General features: G+C 36.0%; 1 protein-coding gene across 1 annotated transcript in view; it reads left to right on the top strand.

The window, feature by feature from the left end:
• Gdap2 (ganglioside induced differentiation associated protein 2) overlaps positions 1-18,607 on the top strand; it is a 61,275-nt gene that overhangs the window by 19,339 nt on the left and 23,329 nt on the right. The window contains exons 4-8 of the mRNA XM_026407285.2: positions 947-1,100; positions 1,504-1,592; positions 11,334-11,410; positions 14,138-14,297; positions 16,176-16,332. Of these exons, the coding sequence (XP_026263070.1) occupies positions 947-1,100; positions 1,504-1,592; positions 11,334-11,410; positions 14,138-14,297; positions 16,176-16,332 (637 nt within the window). The remainder of the gene's footprint in view (positions 1-946; positions 1,101-1,503; positions 1,593-11,333; positions 11,411-14,137; positions 14,298-16,175; positions 16,333-18,607) is intronic.

Below are 18,607 nucleotides of genomic sequence, written 5' to 3'. Positions count from 1 at the left end.
GTCTTCATAATAGCTGCCATTCTAATTGGAGTGAGATGGTATCTTAGAGTAGTTTTGATTTTTATTTCTCCAATTGCTAGCGATGATGAACATTTTGTTTTTCATATATTTGTTGATTGATTGTATATCCCCTTCTGAGAAGTGTCTCGTCAGGTCCTTGGCCCATTTATTGGTTGGGTTATTTGGTTTTTTTTGGTGTTTACGTTTTTGAGTTCTTTATATAGCCTAGAGATTAGTGTTCTACCTGATGTGTGAGAGATAAAGATTTGCTCCCAAGATGTAGGCCCTCTATTCACCTCACAGAATGTCTCTTTTGCTGAGAAGAAACTTTTTAATTTGAGTCCATCCCATTTATTGATTCTTCATTTTAATTCTTGCACCAAAGGAGTCTTATTAAGGAAGTTGGGGCTTAATCCCACATGATGGAGATTAGGGCCTACTTTTTCTTCTATTAGATGCAGGGTCTCTGGTTGTATTTCTAAGTCCTTCATCCATTTTGAGTTGAGTTTTGTGCATGGTGAGATTTTATTGCATATGGATTCTCAGTTTTCTCAGCACCATTTGTTGAATAGGCTATCTTTTCTCCAATGCATGTTTTTGGCACCTTTGTCTAATATAAGATAATTGTAATTTTTTGGGTCAGTCTCTCTGTCCTCTATTCTGTACCATTGGTCTACCAGCCTATTTTGGTGCCAATACCATGCTGTTTTTGTTATTATTGCTTAAAATTTTGATGATGCTTCTCTGCTTCGTGTTCTCTCCATTTCCTTAGTGTTTATACTTATTGTATTACTTCACTGTCAGAAGGAACAGAGGTAAATGCTTATTTTTGATCCACATTTTTGACTGAAACTTCTCAAAATTCTTGTTACTTTCTCTGTTTTATGCTTTGGTTTATTGTTTTCCCTAATACCTCCTGACTTAAGTATATTTCCATTGTTCCCAGGTTGCCGAACAGGCGAAGCAAAATTGACAAAAGGATTTAATCTTGCTGCCCGGTTCATCATTCACACAGTGGGACCTAAGTACAAGAGCCGCTATCGCACAGCAGCTGAGAGTTCCCTGTACAGCTGCTACAGAAATGTACTTCAGCTGGCAAAGTATAGTCTACTCATTTCCTGGACATAGCATGCCATGCAGTTTTAAAAGCCGTGGATTTGAAGATGAACCTAATTATCGAAATCAAACTTTGAAGGACTTTGATAATTTAGGAGGACTTGAAGATAGATCTTTTGAAACAGCAGGATAAATGGGACAAATTTGAGTGACTTGGGAATTTAACCTATTCCCATTTTATTCAGTCTGTACTTGAATTGTGTAGCCCCCAAAGACAGTGATTAAATTATATATTATTGAATAGTACAATTGGGTTAATTATTACAGTAAATTTGTGAGAAGGTAGGAAAGAAGAAATTGATTTGCATTTTGAAATTAGTTATGAATTGTAACGTATATATTATAAATGCTTGTAATGCAACTTTTGTGTTTTCTGTTTGATTGCAGAGAGCAGGCAATGTCTTCTGTTGGATTCTGTGTCATCAATTCTGCAAAACGAGGTTATCCTTTAGAGGATGCAACACACATAGCACTTCGTGAGTAATATTGGATACTCTACATAAATCAAGTCTTAAAATATTTTTATCACTGTTTAACTAGTTACAGCCAAAGAAGTTTAGTTGATTAAATGATCATGGCACCCTAGAAGGAAGTTTTTATTGACAGGTTATGGAGTTCTCAATTTACTTTCTCAGTAACATTTTTATCCATTTGAATAAAAGCCCAGAAAACTCACTTATTAAATTCAAAAGTGATACCAAATTAGGAAATATGACCGATGCTTTGGGTTTGAATCAGATTCAGAATAATCTTAACAGGCAGGCTGCAACAATGAATTCAAAATACTTCATATTTGTATAGCACTTTGCAGTTTAAACAATAGCTTTTGAGTGTGCTTTGAAATATAAAACCCTGCATTTAGATTTAAAAGAGAATGGATCCCACCAGGCATAGTGGCGCATACCTGTAATCCCAGCAGCTTGGGAGTCTGAGACAGGAGGATTATGATTTCAAAGCCAGGTTCAGCAAAAGCGAGGCTCTAAGCAACTCATTGAGACCCTGTCTCTAAATAAAACACAAAATAGGGCTGGGGATGTGGATCAGTGGTTGTGTGCCCCTGAGTTCAATTCCCTGTAAGCCCCACCACCACCACCAAAAAAAGAAAGAAAGAAAGAATGGGTCCAATCAATATGAGCCAAAATGTAATACATATGCTATAAAAATATTGTGTTGGCCTCGGGTATAGCTCAATGGTAATACCAGAGCTTGAGATGAAACTAAATTCTCTGCTTCTGGTAGTGGGTAGGGTCTGCTTATGCTGCATGCAGGCTTGGGCAGCTGAGAAAGTCTGTTTTAGTGTTAGCAGCTAATCAAGGCAGAGGATGCCACCAGTGTCAGCTCCAAGGGTCACAGCTGGTAAAACCAAATTCTTCTCCACTATTATTGAATGGTGTATACTAGCTCTTTAATGGCAGGCTCTGCCCTTTAGTGTTGTAGCAGATGCCAGGAGCTCATCACCAATTTTTTCTTTCCAGTTTCTTGTGTCACACATTCTAAAAATCTTCAGACAAGGAAGAGTGGATGTAAAATACTAGGATTTATTCAAGTGAGAAGAAAAGACACAGCTCTCACAGATCAAAAAGGAACCCAATAGGGGTTGCAACTTTGGTGTGCTTGTCTAGGGTTTTATATAGCTCTTGGGTCAACACTATTAATCCAAATTTATGCTAATCAGGTTTTGAAAAAGTACCAGTGCTAAAGGTCAAAATTTGTGCTAATCGGGTCTTAGAAAGTATCAACCCTATCTATTAGCCTTTGAGTAACTTTCCTGCAATCTTACTTTGGGTCTACCCCACTTTTGATTTACTGGCATTCATCAAACAGGGTTCATCAGGCCATGCTGACTTGTCAGGCTCCATGTGGCCACAGCCAGTGTGGCTTTTTGGAGGGAATTGGTGGAGAGATGTGCACCTTGGGGAGTCATGTTGACTGAGACAAAGACTTGTATTCAGTGGTAGAATGCTTGCTTACTCATGGGATGTTAGACCCTAAGTTTAGTCCATATGCACAAAATACACTGTTTAGCTCCATAGAGTCCATGGTCTTACTGTATTATATGCAGGTTCAGATCACATCTCAAGTTCACTCCTGAATGTCATAGCTCCTGAGACACTGACAAACTAGAGGACAAATAGCTTGAAACCTTAGTGGTATTCTCCTTTTAGGGAATGTGATATCTGTCTTCAAATACCCGAAGAGTTCTCAATGCGCACATATTCTGTGCTATATTTCTTGAGCAATAGTTCTTGGGAGTATGGGGTATATCATAAACTACATTGTGCATCCAGTGAAAGAACTCTGTGGACCCTTTATCCAGAAGAATGTGTATAAGCATAGTATTTACAAGCTATTTCAGGAAGTTTACAGATCCTCATAAGGATTGCACAAGAATGCCTGTGATAGAAAGCAAGATCTAAGACCAAGTTGCAAGGACAGGGGATTTTGGTCCCATTTCAGTTAGAACTATCTATAACTGAAGAGTATTTTAGTGACTTTCTTGTCACTGAAAACATGCATGCAGAAGATTCATGATATTTTAGAAAACAATCTTATTTGGGAAAGAAGCTAAATGATCTTTAAGACCCCTTTTATTTCTAGAATTTTAAAATGAGGAGTTCAAAGTCTTATATCCACCACCAAAGCCAAAAAATTATATATATATACACACACACACGCACGCGCACACACACACATATATGCGCGCACACACACATATATACATACACCTTCAGTATCAAATTATTATTATATGACCTAAACCTATTATTATTATATAACCTAAAACTTGAAGTGAGACTTGTTCAGTCTTAAATAGTTTTATTTAATTACAAGCTGTTTTAAAAATTAAAATCAACACTGCTCAATGATTTTGTGGTAAATCATATTTTATAATTTCAAACACTGAAAGAAAATGGGTTCCAACCAAGAATCGTGTATCCGGCGAAATTAAGCTTCAGGTTAGAAGATGAAATTAAAACCTTCCATGATAAACAAAAGTTAAAAGAATTCGCAGCTAGAAAGCCATCTCTTCAAAAAATCCTTGGCAAAACATTACAGGAAGAGGAAATGGAAAATAACATTGAAAACCAACAATGGGAGGTAGGACAGTAAAGGGGGGAAAGTAGTCAAAGAGGATAACAAATCAGGGTTAATAACATCAATAAACAAATATGGATAGGAGAACAAACCATATCTCAATAATAACCCTAAATGTTAATGGCTTAAACTCACCAATTAAGAGACACAGGCTAGTAGAATGGATCACAAAACAAGACCCAACAATATGCTGTCTACAGGAGACGCATCTGATAGGAAAAGATATTCATAGACTGAAGGTGAAAGGCTGGGAAAAATCATACCACTCATATGGACTGCGGAAACAAGCAGGAGTGTCCATACTCATATCTAATAAAATAGATTTCAAGCCAAAGTTAGTCAAAAGGGACAAAGAAGGACACTTCATACTGCTCAAGGGAACCATACACCAACAAGACATAACAATCATAAATATATATGCCCCAAATAATGGTGCAGCTGTGTTCATCAAGCAAACTCTTCTCAAGTTCAAGAGTCTAATAGACCACCATACAATAATCATGGGAGACTTCAACACACCTCTCTCACCACTGGACAGATCTTCCAAACAAAAGTTAAATAAGGAAACTATAGAACTCAATAACACAATTAACAACCTAGACTTAATTGACATATATAGACTATACCACCCAACATCAAGTAGTTACACTTTTTTCTCAGCAGCACATGGAACCTTCTCAAAAATAGACCATATATTATGTCACAGGGCAACTCTTAGACAATATAAAGGGGTAGAGATAATACCATGCATCTTATCTGATCATAATGGAATGAAACTGAAAATCAGTGATAAAAGAAGGAAGGAAAAATCATGCGTCACTTGGAGAATGAACAATAGGTTGCTGAGTGATCAATGGGTTTTAGAAGACATTAAGGAGGAAATTAAAAACTTCCTAGAGTTAAATGAAAACACAGACACAACATATCGGAATCTATGGGACACATTGAAAGCAGTTCTAAGAGGAAAATTCATTGCTTGGAGTGCATTCCTCAAAAAAAGAAAAAACCAACAAATAAATGATCTCATACTTCATCTCAAAATCCTAGAAAAAGAAGAGCAAAACAACAGCAAAAGAAGTAGAAGGCAAGAAATAATTAAAATCAGAGCTGAAATTAATGAAATTGAAACAAAAGAAACAATTGAAAAAATTGACAAAACTAAAAGCTGGTTCTTTGAAAAAATAAATAAAATTGACAGACCCTTAGCCATGCTAACGAAGAGAAGAAGAGAGAGAACCCAAATTACTAGCATACGGGATGAAAAAGGCAATATCACAACAGACACTTCAGAAATACAGAAGATAATCAGAAATTACTTTGAATCCTTATACTCCAATAAAATAGAAGATAGTGAAGGCATAGATAAATTCCTTAAGTCCTATGATCTGCCCAGATTGAGTCAGGAGGATATTGACAACCTAAACAGACCAATAACAATAGAGGAAATAGAAGAAACCATCAAAAGACAACCAACTAAGAAAAGCCCAGGACCGGATGGGTATACAGCAGAGTTTTACAAAACCTTTAAAGAGGAACTAACACCAATACTTTTCAAGCTATTTCAGGAAATAGAAAAAGAGGGAGAACTTCCAAATTCATTCTACGAGGCCAACATCACCCTGATTCCGAAACCAGACAAAGACACTTCAAAGAAAGAAAACTACAGACCAATATTTCTAATGAACCTTTTTCTCCATTCAGAATGATGCTAGCCTGAGGCTTAGCATAGATAGCTTTTACAATGTTGAGGTAAATTCCTGTTATCCCTAGTTTTTCTATTGTTTTGAACATAAAGGAATGCTGTACTTTGTCGAATGCTTTTTCTGCGTCTATCGAGATGATCATGTGGTTCTTATCTTTAAGTCTATTGATGTGGTGAATAACATTTATTGATTTCCATATATTGAACCATCCTTGCATCCCAGGGATGAATCCTACTTGATCATGGTGCACAATTTTTTTGATGTGTTTTTGTATCTAATTTGCAAGAATTTTATTGAGGATTTTTGCATCTAGGTTCATTAGAGATATCGGTCTATAGTTTTCTTTCTTTGAGGTGTCTTTGTCTGGTTTCGGAATCAGGGTGATGTTGGTCTCATAGAATGAATTTGGAAGAGCTCCCTCTTTTTCTATTTCCTGAAATAACTTGAAAAGTATTGGTATAAATTCTTCTTTAAAGGTTTTGTAAAACTCCGCTGTATACTCATCCAGTCCTGGGCGTTTCTTGGTTGGTAGTCATTTGATTGCTTCTTCTATTTCATCCATTGATATTGGTCTTTTCAAATTGTGTGTATCCTCCTGACTCAGTCTGGGCAAATCATATGACTTAAGAAATTTATCGATGTCTTCACTATCTTCTATTTTATTGGAATATAGGTTTTCAAAATAATTTCTAATTGTCTTCTGTATTTCTGTAGCATCTGTTGTGATATTGCCTTTTTCATCTCGTATGTTAATAATTTGAGTTCTCTCTCTTCTTCTCTTCGTTAGCATGGCTAAGGGTCTGTGGATCTTATTTATTTTTTCGAAGAACCAACTTTTAGTTTTGTTAATTTTTTTCAATAGTTTCTTTTGTTTCAATTTCGTTGATTTCCGCTCTGATTTTAATTATTTCTTGCCTTCTGCTACATTTGCTGTTGTTTTACTCTTCCTTTTCTAGGGCTTTGAGATGAAGTATGAGTTCATTTATTTGTTAGTTTTTTCTTTTTTTGAGGAATGACCTCCAGGCGATGAATTTCCCTCTTAAAACTGCTTTCATTGTGTCCTATAGATTCCGATATGTTGTGTCTGTATTTTCATTTATCTCTAAGAATTTTTTGATTTCCTCCTTTATGTCTTCTGTAACCCATTGATCATTCAGTCTCATATTGTTCATTTTCCATGTGATGTATTGCCGCAGTCCGGCTGCAGCAGAATAGCTGGGGGTGACGAATAACTTGTGTACATTGATAACAGCAGGAATGGGAGCCCTTTATTGTAGGACAACAGAGCTATTTATACATTTTGCCCAGCTTATCTTAATTAGCATAAACTAGATACATCAGTCAACCAATAAGGAATCTCCACACTTAATGGCTCACTTTTGTTACTTTTCAAACCACTCCCTCTGGCATTTTGCCAGGCACCATCCAGACTTGTTTACGAACTCTAACATTCCCCTGGCAAAATACCAGGTGTTATTTTGACTTGCTTTCATTGTGTTCCATAGATTCCGATATGTTGTGTCTGTATTTTCATTTATCTCTAAGAATTTTTTGATTTCCTCCTTTATGTCTTCTGTAACCCATTGATCATTCAGTCACATATTGTTCATTTTCCATGTGATGTATGATTTTTCCTTCCTTCTTTTATCATTGATTTCCAGTTTCATTCTATTATGATCAGATAAAATGCATGGTATTATCTCCACCCCTTTATATTTACTGAGGCTTGCCCTATGGCATAATATATGGTCTATTTTTGAGAAGGATCCATGTGTTGCTGAGAAAAAGGTATGTCCACTTGATGATGGTTGATATATGTCAGTTAAGTCTAGGTTATTGATTGTGATATTGAGTTCTATAGTTTTTTTATTCAACTTTTGTTTGGAGGATCTGTCCAATGGTGAGAGAGGTGTGTTGAAGTCACCCATAATTATTGTGTTGTGGTCTATTTGATTCTTGAACTTGAGGAGAATTTGTTTTATGAACGTCGCAGCACCATTATTTGGTGCATAAATATTGATAATTGTTATGTCTTGTTGGTGAATGGTTCCTTTTAACAGTATATAATGTCCTTCCTTATCCCTTTTGATTAATTTAGTCTTGAAGTCGATTTTATTGGATATGAGGATGGCCACCCCTGCTTGCTTACGAGGACAGTGTGCGTGGTATATTTTTTCCCAACCTTTCACCTTCAGCCTGTGTATGTCTTTTCCAATCAGATGTGTCTCCTGGAGGCAGCATATTGTTGGATTTGTTTTTTTAATCCATGTTACCAGCCTATGTCGCTTTATTGGAGAGTTTAAGCCATTAACATTTAGAGTTACTATTGATATATGGTTTGTACTTCCAGCCATGTTTGATTATTTATCTTTTTGTTTTTAATTTAGTTTGTTTCTCCATGATTAGCTTTCCCCCTACCCTCTGTCTTTACTGAGGCACTTCCCACTGATGGTTTTGGTTATTGTTTTTCATTTCTTCCTCTTGTAGTGTTTTGCTCAAGATGCTTTGCAATGCTGGTTTTGTGGCTTCTAATTCTTTTAACTTTTGTTTTTTATGAAAGATTTTTATTTCGTTGTCGTACCTGAAGCTTAATTTTGCTGGATACAGAATTCTTGGTTGGCATCCATTGTCTTTCAGTGTTTGAAATACGTTGTTCCAGGATCTTCTCGCTTTCAGCGTCTGGGATGAAAAATCTGTTGTTAACCTTATTGGTTTACCCCTGAATGTAATCTGCCTTCTTGTAGCTTTTAATATTTTCTCTTTGTTCTGTATATTGGATATCTTCATAACAATGTGTCTTTGCATTGGTCTACTGTGATTTTGTATGCTCGGTGTCCTGCATGCATCTACAATTTGTATATCCGTTTCCTTTTTTATTTCTGGAAAGTTTTCTGTAATTATTTCATTCAGCAGGTTACTCATTCCCTTGTTTTGAATGTCTATACCTTCCTCTATCCTGATGACTCTTAAGTTTGGTTTTTTGATGTTATCCCATATCTCTTGGATGTTTTTCTCGTGATTTTTTACCAGCCTTTCTGAGTTGGCTAGACTTTTTTCAAGATGATATATTTTGTCTTCATTATCTGACATTCTGGCTTCTACTTGCTCCACTCTGTTAGTGATACTCTCATTTGAGTTTTTAATTTGGTTTATAGTTTCCTTCATTTCTAGAATTATTGGTTGATTTTTTTATAATCTCTATCTCCTGATAAAGATGCTTAACTTCTTCTTTTATCTGTTTATGTAATTCATTTTCAATGTGTTCTTTCACTGTTTGAATTTGCTGTCTCATATCCTCTTTAAGGTTCCATTCCATCTGTCTAAGGTATTCCTTGAGTTCTTTATATGACCATTTTTCTGATGACTCTAGGTCCTCCTGAATATTTAGGCTATCCTTCATTGTTTGTACTCCTTTTCTTCCTTGCTTTTTCATGCTGCTCATGTTACTTCTTGTTCTGTTTGACTGATGAGTTACTGTTTACTCCTATAAATTTATTTAATGCTTGGGAGGAAAGGTATTAGAAGGGAAGGGAAGAAGTCACTAAAGAGAATGAGAGTAAGCAGGTAGAATTCAAGGAAGGGGGAATAAGATAATTGAAAAGAAATGAAAAGACAAAAGAAAAAAATAGAAAATAAAAAAAGAAAAAAAAATTTAAAAAATAATAAAAAAATAAAAATTTAAATTTAAAAAAAATTAAATTTTTTAAAAAAAATTTAAAAAACAAAACAAAATGAAAATGAAAAAAAAAAACAAATTTAAAAAAAATTAATAAATGCAGTCTTAGAGTTTGATTAACTTCTCTTCCAGTAGGTGGCGCTGTGCCCACCGGGCCAAGCTTCTCCTCTCAATATGCAGGAACCAATCACTGTGCAGCAGGTGCTCCTCCCAGACTGGGCATGTCTCCAATCCTGAGTGCCTAGGGCCTTCTCTTGTGTCTAGTCACTTCCCCACTTTTCCTCAAGCCAGGCCCCGCTCACCGGTGATGCTCACCACAATACTGGCTACATGCCAGGTCTGCTGCTCCCTGGAGCCCTGTTTTCATGAACAACTGGGCACACTCTCCCTGTTTGCCATTCCCTCAGACCCTAAGTTTGTAGAGCTTGAGGCTGAGAACCCTCAGCGAATTTTGTTTGCCCTCCAGTAGCCATGCCCCCTGTAACTGGTGCAAGAGACCTCAGTTGTCAGCACTGATGGGAGCGGTAGCCGGGAGTTCCGCGCCGCAGGTCCCGTGCCACTCCTGGTTCCCTTGGTCTGGCTATCTCGCTCACAGAAAGCTGGGAGGGGCCCTTACAGGAGAGCTGGGAGGGGCCCTTAAGGTTTCCCCGCTGTGTGGAGAGGGAAGGCTAGGGGATTACACACCTGTCGCCGCTGGTTTCAATGAAGTTATCTTCTCCACCGCTTTCTGGTGACGTCAGTTCTCTGCCATTGTGGTATCCCATTCAAATGTCGACAGTTCGTTCCCTTTGCCGAGTGACCAATGCAACAGGTGGGTCCTGATTGTCTCTCCCAAGCCCCGTTTCAATCTTGTGGCCACTGCCTATGAAGTCTCTGTTGGCATTAACCTTCGTAGGATCAGAAGGGCCGACCAGTTGTTTCAGCGGGATCGTTAGTGCTGAGTCACAACAGTTAGGCTGCGAGAAGCAGGCGAACGGGAGCTTGAATGCAGCCAATCGCGGGCTCCGTGTGTGTTCTGAGAGGCCCAGACTGTTCGCCCCAGATCCACGTCAGTTCAGCATTGCCTAGTGATCCTGAGCAAACAGCATTTAGACAGTTTATGACTCCCTTTGTCCGCGCAGCTGAAGAGGTCAGAGACTTGATCTCTCCGCGCCTGCCGCCATGTTGGATCCACCAGGCCATTATGTCTTGTTATTAGAAAGTTGATAGAGAAACATCAGTATAACACAAAATTAAGAAAAAAAATTAGCTTTTGTTTTGTGAAGAGATAAAGAACTAAATAGGGCATCTGATACTGTGACTGAATGAATGGAAGGACACTTGTACTTTCCACTTGTGCTAGATCACTCTGATCAAAGAGAGAGGCCCCAGGGAATAAGAGAACTATGCTGCATAAGGCATAATTGTCTGGAGTTGGCATCTTCTCTGGCCAGGCACTGTTACAGACACTGCAAGAAGAGCAGTATGGAGGTATGCTGTTATGGAGCTTTCATCCTGGTGGACAATGATTGAGGGCAGAGAGGATATACAGTAAGCAAGGACCTCCATAAAATGCCTCTGGAAGAAAACAAATCAGAAAAGTTTTTATGAAGGGCAGTCCAGGCAGGCTTCTCTGGTAAGAGGTCACCGAGCAGACTGAATTAAGTGAGGAGAATTTATAAAAATAAAACTTTGAAGAGTTTACTTTTTATTTATGCACAGAGAATTTCTTATTGAATAATCTTTCTTTTTCTCTTCATTAGGCACTGTAAGGCGGTTTCTGGAGATTCATGGAGAAACCATTGAAAAAGTAGTATTCGCTGTCTCTGAACTGGAAGAGGTAGTTTGCTAATTATTTTGCATTGTTTAAATCTTATTTGTACTTGCATTTGCCTTTGTCTTGTCATTGTTTACTTACTGAACTTTCAGCAGATAAATCCTAATTGTGTAGATACTGGTCAATGAGACTTACCATCATTTATTGAAGATTATGTTGGAAACTAAAAGTAATCAAGAGGACCTTTTTGTTTGTATTTTTCACTGTGAGGGCAAACTTCACAGCTGGGGCTGTTCTGTTTGCTGCCTCTGTTGGCTTTCAGGACACTGCTTTGTCACCTGAGCATTGGATGCCTAGGCAGCATAGCTGGAAAACTACTGCTGTACTGGTAAGGCTCTGGTGTGTCCTGGCCTGAAAACAGGTTACAGCCTGGTGTGGTGGCTGGCATTAAGTTGTGAGGTTTTTATGTTTTATTGAATGTAGTTAGATTTAGTGTTTTTCAGTTTAATTCAGAACTGATTGGGAAAATCAAATCTTTGTCATATTAAACTTTATTTAGCTGTCTAATTCAGCTTCTAATATTTCTCAGTTTTGTTTCTTCAGGCAAGTTACTGTGCCTCTCAGTGCTTTGGTAAAATAAGAAAGGAAAAAAATAGGAATACTATTGGTTGGTTTGCACATACAAGATGTGTTACACACAAGTAAGTTGTTTACTATCTTAGGAATTAGCTTCCCATGGGAGGGGCAGTCTTACCCAGACAACAATCTTTTTAAGATGTGAAAACATCATAAAATATAAAAAACAAACAAACGTGGTTAATATTCATTTTTCGAAGAAGATGTACAAATTACCAGTAAGTAGTATAAAAATTCTCCGTGACATTAAGCTTTAGGCACAAGCAAATAAAAACCAGAGTGAAATGTAACTTCACACTCACTAATATGGTTATAATTATGAAGACAGATGATAATAAGTGCTGGCAAAGATGTAGAAATTGTAATTCTCAAAGATGGCTACTAGAAATGTAAAAATGGTGTCACCACTTTGGAAAAATAGACTGATAGTTCCTTTAAAAGTTAAACATAGATTTACCATATAATGCCACTAATCCTCTCTTTATTATATACAGAAGAGAATTAGAAACACAGATCCAGATAGAAATGGAGGTGTACACCTTTAAATTCCGAATTACTTAGGAGGCTGAGGCAGGAGGGTCAATAAGTTTAAGGCCAGCCTCGGCAACTTGGTAAGATCCTATCTCAAAATAAAAAACAAAAAGTGCTAGAAGTATGGCTCAGTGGTAAGAGCATCACTAGATTCAATCTCCAGTACTACAAATATATCCACACAAAATTTTATATACAAATACTCATAGCACTATTATTTATAATAGCCAAAAAAGTAAAAATTCACATCTTGAGTTAATACATAAAATGTTTTTCTGTCATAAAAAGGAATTAACCTTGAAAATATTGTGCTAAATGAAAGAAACAAGATACAAACAGCCATATACTGTATTCCATTTGTATGAAATGTTCAAAATAGGCAAATCTATACAGACAAAAAGATTAGTAGTTGCTAGGGATTGGGGAAAGGAGGAATGGGAAGTAATTGCTAATGGATTTTGGGTTGGTGATACTGTAATGAAATTAAATTTGGTGGTAGTAATTATATAACTTTGTGAATATATCAGTGCTGAATTACATATTTTCCAAGGGTTACTTTTATGGTATGTCGATTATATCTCTTTTTTTAATGAAAAGCATATAAAACTGGTATTTCTAGTCTACTCTCTTACTTGCTTATTTAAAAGATGATGTAGTCCTATGTGCAGCACAATAAGCAAACCAAAAGATGATTTTTTGAATGATTCCATTGTTCCTTAGGCTATGCCATCATTTATTTCCTACTACTTGAATTGTTCTTTTTAAATATAGTTAGGAATAATTGATGAATAATACTGAGCAATGTTAAAATAATTCCTAGGGTGATAAAAAAGCAAGATGCTTTAAGATATAAGAAAAATAAGAACATCAATGCCTGTAAGGTACTGTGAGTTTAAATTGAGTGCAGTGGACCAACCCATATGGAAATTACAAAGTAGGATGAATTTTATCCCATTTCTTTTTTAAAAAAGAAGTTTTAAAAACTAAAAAAGAATAAAAATCATGAAATAACAGACTTTTACAAATAGTTAGAAGTATTACACACACACACACACACACACACACACACCCCTCTCAGAAACTATACCTGGGTCCACTGGAGCCTGAGGCATACTGAACTTAATAGCATCTCAGCTGAGTTTTGAAAGACACTTATCTCTAGAAATGAAGGTGGAGGTGAGGACAGGAATGGTGGGACTTATGCATTGCAGGTTTGTTGGCCTAGAATTGCCCACTGGCTAACAGTTGTTCTATCTAATACAGAAGTGATTGAGGGTCCTAGACCACATACATTGTGAGCTCAGAAGTTGTAAGGTCTTTATCCTTTTTTTTATTGTTTTTTTTTTAAAGAGAAAGAGAATTTTTTTTTTTTTTTTTTTTTTTTTTTTTTTTTTTTTTGTAGATGGACACAACACAATGTCTTTATTTTTATGTGGTGCTGAGAATCGAACCTGGGTTGAGCCCATGATAAGCGAGTGCTCTACCGCTGAGCCACAATCCCAGCCCCAAAGTCCTTATCCTTGATGAAGACTGTCTTTACCACCTACAGACAACACTAAGCATTGCTCAGGTTGCTTTATTACTTCATTATTTTTTACAGAATGCCTTCCTTTTCTGATGCAGGCTACTTACCAAAAGCTGCTACCTCTGTACTTCCCAAGGTCACTAAAGGAAGAGAGTCGATCATTGCCATACCTTCCTGCAGATATTGGAAATGCAGAAGGGGAGCCTGTGGTACCTGAACGGCAAATTAGAATAAGTGAAAAACCTGGTGCTCCAGAAGGTAAGTTCTAGAGTTCTATCTTTTCACTTTCCTTCTTAAGGAAGTTGTGTACTAATGAAGCACCAACCACCAAAGAGGTAGGAAGTCCAGTTTGACCTTTGGGAAACTCTCTATTAGCATGACCCTAAGATCAAGACCAGTTTTGAAGTTTCCAGTCTTATTTTTAGTTAAAGAAATTCATTCTTTAAATTTACCCAAAATGTTCTCAGACTAACAAAGTTTATAGTCTCATTAAGGACACTGATGAGACAGTGAAGTATATTAACCATTAACATATAAAAATTTTCAACAGCTTTAATAGTGTCCCTACATTTCATATGTAATGATAAGTAATAAGACAGGACTACTATACTCATTTATTTGTGTTGTCAGGTTTTATGCTTAAGTAGTAATAGGAAGAGCATGTTGGGATGGGAGCCCTTCCGAATATTCAGTACTGACAGCTCATATGTACAAAAGGTCATAAATGCATTGTATGAAGATACGCTCCACGCATTTCAATGCTGGGACCTGATCTTAAGAAACAGCAGCTTAGGGGATTACTATAAGATACCTACCATGAACAATTTTGTAAAAAAAAAATAAACACCAAGTTAGAATCTGTAGGAAGCTTCTCAGCTCCTTTTTATCACATTATTACATCAAGTGGAGGGAATTACAAGTGGCCTTAAATCACAAGCATTGCTGGACAAGTAGCTATGCACTTTGGAGGACCCACTAATGAGAGTAGATTTTTGAAGTAAGGCCAGAGTCATTTAGAAATCCTCATCCACCACTATAGCATATAATTTTTCTTCCATAAAATGCATTTAGTGAGATAAGGAGTAGGGAACAGCAAAACCAATTTGAAATGACATGTCTGAATAGTAGATTAGAGTAATTCATTAGCCAAAAGGTTCCCATCTCAAAGAGGTTTAACTTACATTTATATCTTAGAAAATATTTTTACTTTATAGAAAAGACCTTAGTGTTCATAAATATTTTTTTAATTATAGTGTTAGATGGGTTTCACACATATATGTATCTAACTTAATACTTGAGGAGTTGAAGAAAGATTAATTTTGGGTAAGTTTTAATTAAAGTAGGCCCTTTCTTCTAAGTTGTTGACCAGTCACAGTTTGAATAGCAGTGAAGGGGAAGTAGAGAAGTCCCAGCTGATAGTCTGCCAAGCTGAGATTCAAATGGTGGCATTACCTTGGGAAATTGTATTGATCCAAGGTGTATTGATCTGTTTTTGTTTTTGTTATTAACACGTCTAGTAAGACAGTGGCCACCACACCAAGAGATGATTATTCTTTAGTGAGTGGCTTCTACTAGCCAAATTCATAAGAATCATATAGATAGATCAGAAAGTTTGCTTCTTAATTTGTAGTAAGAATTATAACTCTTAAAAGCCAAAATCATTATTTTGGTATGACCAGCATAGAAATTACAACTGATACTAAATTACAACTGTAATATTTCTTAGTGAATATGGATCATATCCTATGATCCTGTTCATCCATCTTTGTTAGAGTGTTAGCTTACAAAAGGGTGGGGTTTATGTGCCAGTCAGTCAAATATGTCTACCTTTTGATGCTTTTCATAAACTATCTTTGAAGCCAAATAGAGTCTAATTACTTCTTTTTGCTTATGATCACTTTCTACACTTTTCTTCTAAGGTTACAACCAAGTCATCTTGATTTGATTTCACATATTCCATTTCATTATTTCAGTTCCACAAATGCCTAAATCTTACTTCAGTTTCATTCTCAAAAACTAACATTAAGCCATTTTTTGAGTTACCTAACAGTTATTCCTATTGCGGCATTCAGTCTGTTTCATTTACTGTCTAGTTTTGTCCTTGGCTCTCTGTTGATAGTAGGATTTTTGTTACAGACAACCAAGAAGAGGAGGATGAAGGCTTGGGAGTCGATCTGTCTTTCATTGGCTCTCATGCTTTTGCTCGAATGGAAGGAGATATTGATAAGCAAAGAAAACTGATCCTTCAGGGACAATTATCTGAAGCAGCCCTGCAGAAGCAGCATCAAAGAAAGTAAGGCAAACCTCTCTGGACTGTTAGACACATGAGGAGATGAGAAACAAGAAAGGGACCTGACATCTGCTGAAAGGTTTATATTTGTATATAATGTGTTCTCCTTATTCTTCCTGACAGTTCAGTGAGGAAGATACTATCCCATTTTGTAGATGCAGAGCTGAGCGTTAAGTAATTTGTCATTGGTCACAGTTAACATGTGGTGAAGCCAGTGTTCAATTGCATTTCTGATTTCAGAGCTCCTGCTCCACCTGCACTAATTGTAATGCCTGCATATGTCGTTATAGTTTAAAAATAGAAATTAGGAAGAGAAAGGCAGTTGCAAAATTTTTTACTCTACTTTCTTTTAATTAAAGTTCTGTTGAACTTAAAAAGAGTTTTATTTCTCCCCAGCTTATCCCAAGGATCTTACAAACATGTAAGATATTTCTAAAACTAGATGCAACTTTTGTACTTTCAAGCTTTTTCAAAGATTAATAGTCTTAGTAAAGCTAGCTGCTTTTTGAAAAATTTAAAAGAAAAAAATAATAAAATATAAATAATTACAGTTCATTACCTTATAGGGTAACATTTCACAAACTTAGCATTAAATAAGATAATATAATGAGTTTAATGCAGTACCTAGTATTTGTCAGGCTCTTAAAATTGGTCACTGCTATTCTCTTCAATACTGAACAAGTCATGGTATATTTTTCCTTTGAGCTTTGCTACTGGACTACTCTCATCCTTCAGAATCCTGTCCATTTGCCAGGCTTCAGTTCAGAAGCAGCTGCCTCTGGAAACTTTAAAGTCTGGAATAGATGTCTCTTCCTGTATGCTTTTTCATAGCTTATACTTAAACTTACCCAAAGCATAGCATAGTATTTATTATACTGTTTTGTAATGATGTATGGATGTTGTTATCCTCAGTGTATAAAATGGGAGTTGAACTCAATGATCCCTGGAGACCCTTACATAATTAAAATTTTATGTCTCCTTAGTCCCAGGTATTTTTCCAATTTTACCTTTAAAAAACAAAAGCAAATTTGCCACTAGGGGGCAGCAGTGAATAGCTTTTCCAAAGGACATAGTCAGGATCAAATAATTCTATGGTTTCTGAAGTTGGTTCTGTAAGAATCATCTGGCAGATAGTTTTCTTTAAATCCAGAGACTGTGTTTCCCCTCACATGACTGTGACCTATGTATATTTTAAAACATGTTCACATCAATCATACTTTATGCATTGCTAATGGATCTTTTTGATCTCAGATTCCCTTTGCACTCTTACAAATTGTTGAGGACTCTCACAGAGCTTTTGTCTACATGGGTTGTATCTGTCAATATTTATTGTGTCAGAAATGATTTATTGATTCATTAGAAACTAACCTATAACCTATAATTTTTTCAAAAATAACTTTTTCATCTAGTGAGCATACCACTGTTTTGAATTTTTTTTTTTAATCTTACAAATATTTTGGTGTTTGACATAATAAAAAACATCTGGATTCTCAGATTAGCATTCAAACTATTACAATAAGTTGTTTTTGATAAAAGTATATGAAGATAATCTGACTTCACCTAAGTATATAATTGGAAAAGGACAAAGAGTATTTTAATAATCTTTTCACATAAATGGGAATATATTTCTTTGACACTGCACTAGAATTTGACAAATGGTAGTTTCTTAAAGTTCAGTTGTAAGATCCAAGCCCTATCCATGAATATTTGTACTATGATTAAAATATGTTGTTCTATACTGTACTTTGGACAGATTTTAAAGTAGGAATTTATAGCATGACTTTATGACGTAATACATAAGTTATTTAGAAAATATTGATTCACTGAAATATTCAGATCTTCTAATATTGACACATTTCATTATATAGTTTCAAAATATATTTGCTAGTATCAGCACCAACCTCATTAGAAATTATTGAGGACTTTATTAAGAACTGTCAAGCATGCCAATACAGATTTTCCAGGGTATTTTGTGTGTGTATGTGTGTGTGTCTGTGTATATATGTGTATTTTGTGTAACCATGAGTCTTATCATTGTCATCAAAAACTTTTGGTTATTTTTCTTGAAATAACAGGATTGTTTTATTCATTTTTGAGGCAACAATTCATGTTGTATGACCAGTTTGTCAGCCAGTCTTTGAAGTCAGTGATATTCCATGAAAAAAAGTAGCTAGTTCAATTTGCGGCTCAGATAACCACATAGAGCTTTTCTTCAAGACATCCACATACTTCAGTATCCAGAAGAGCTTTATGTGTTCTTCCCATTCTGTCACACATT

This window comes from Urocitellus parryii, chromosome 11 (genome assembly GCF_045843805.1).
Source record: "Urocitellus parryii isolate mUroPar1 chromosome 11, mUroPar1.hap1, whole genome shotgun sequence".
NCBI lineage: Eukaryota > Metazoa > Chordata > Mammalia > Rodentia > Sciuridae > Urocitellus > Urocitellus parryii.
This window is presented reverse-complemented; position numbering and strand designations above follow the sequence as displayed.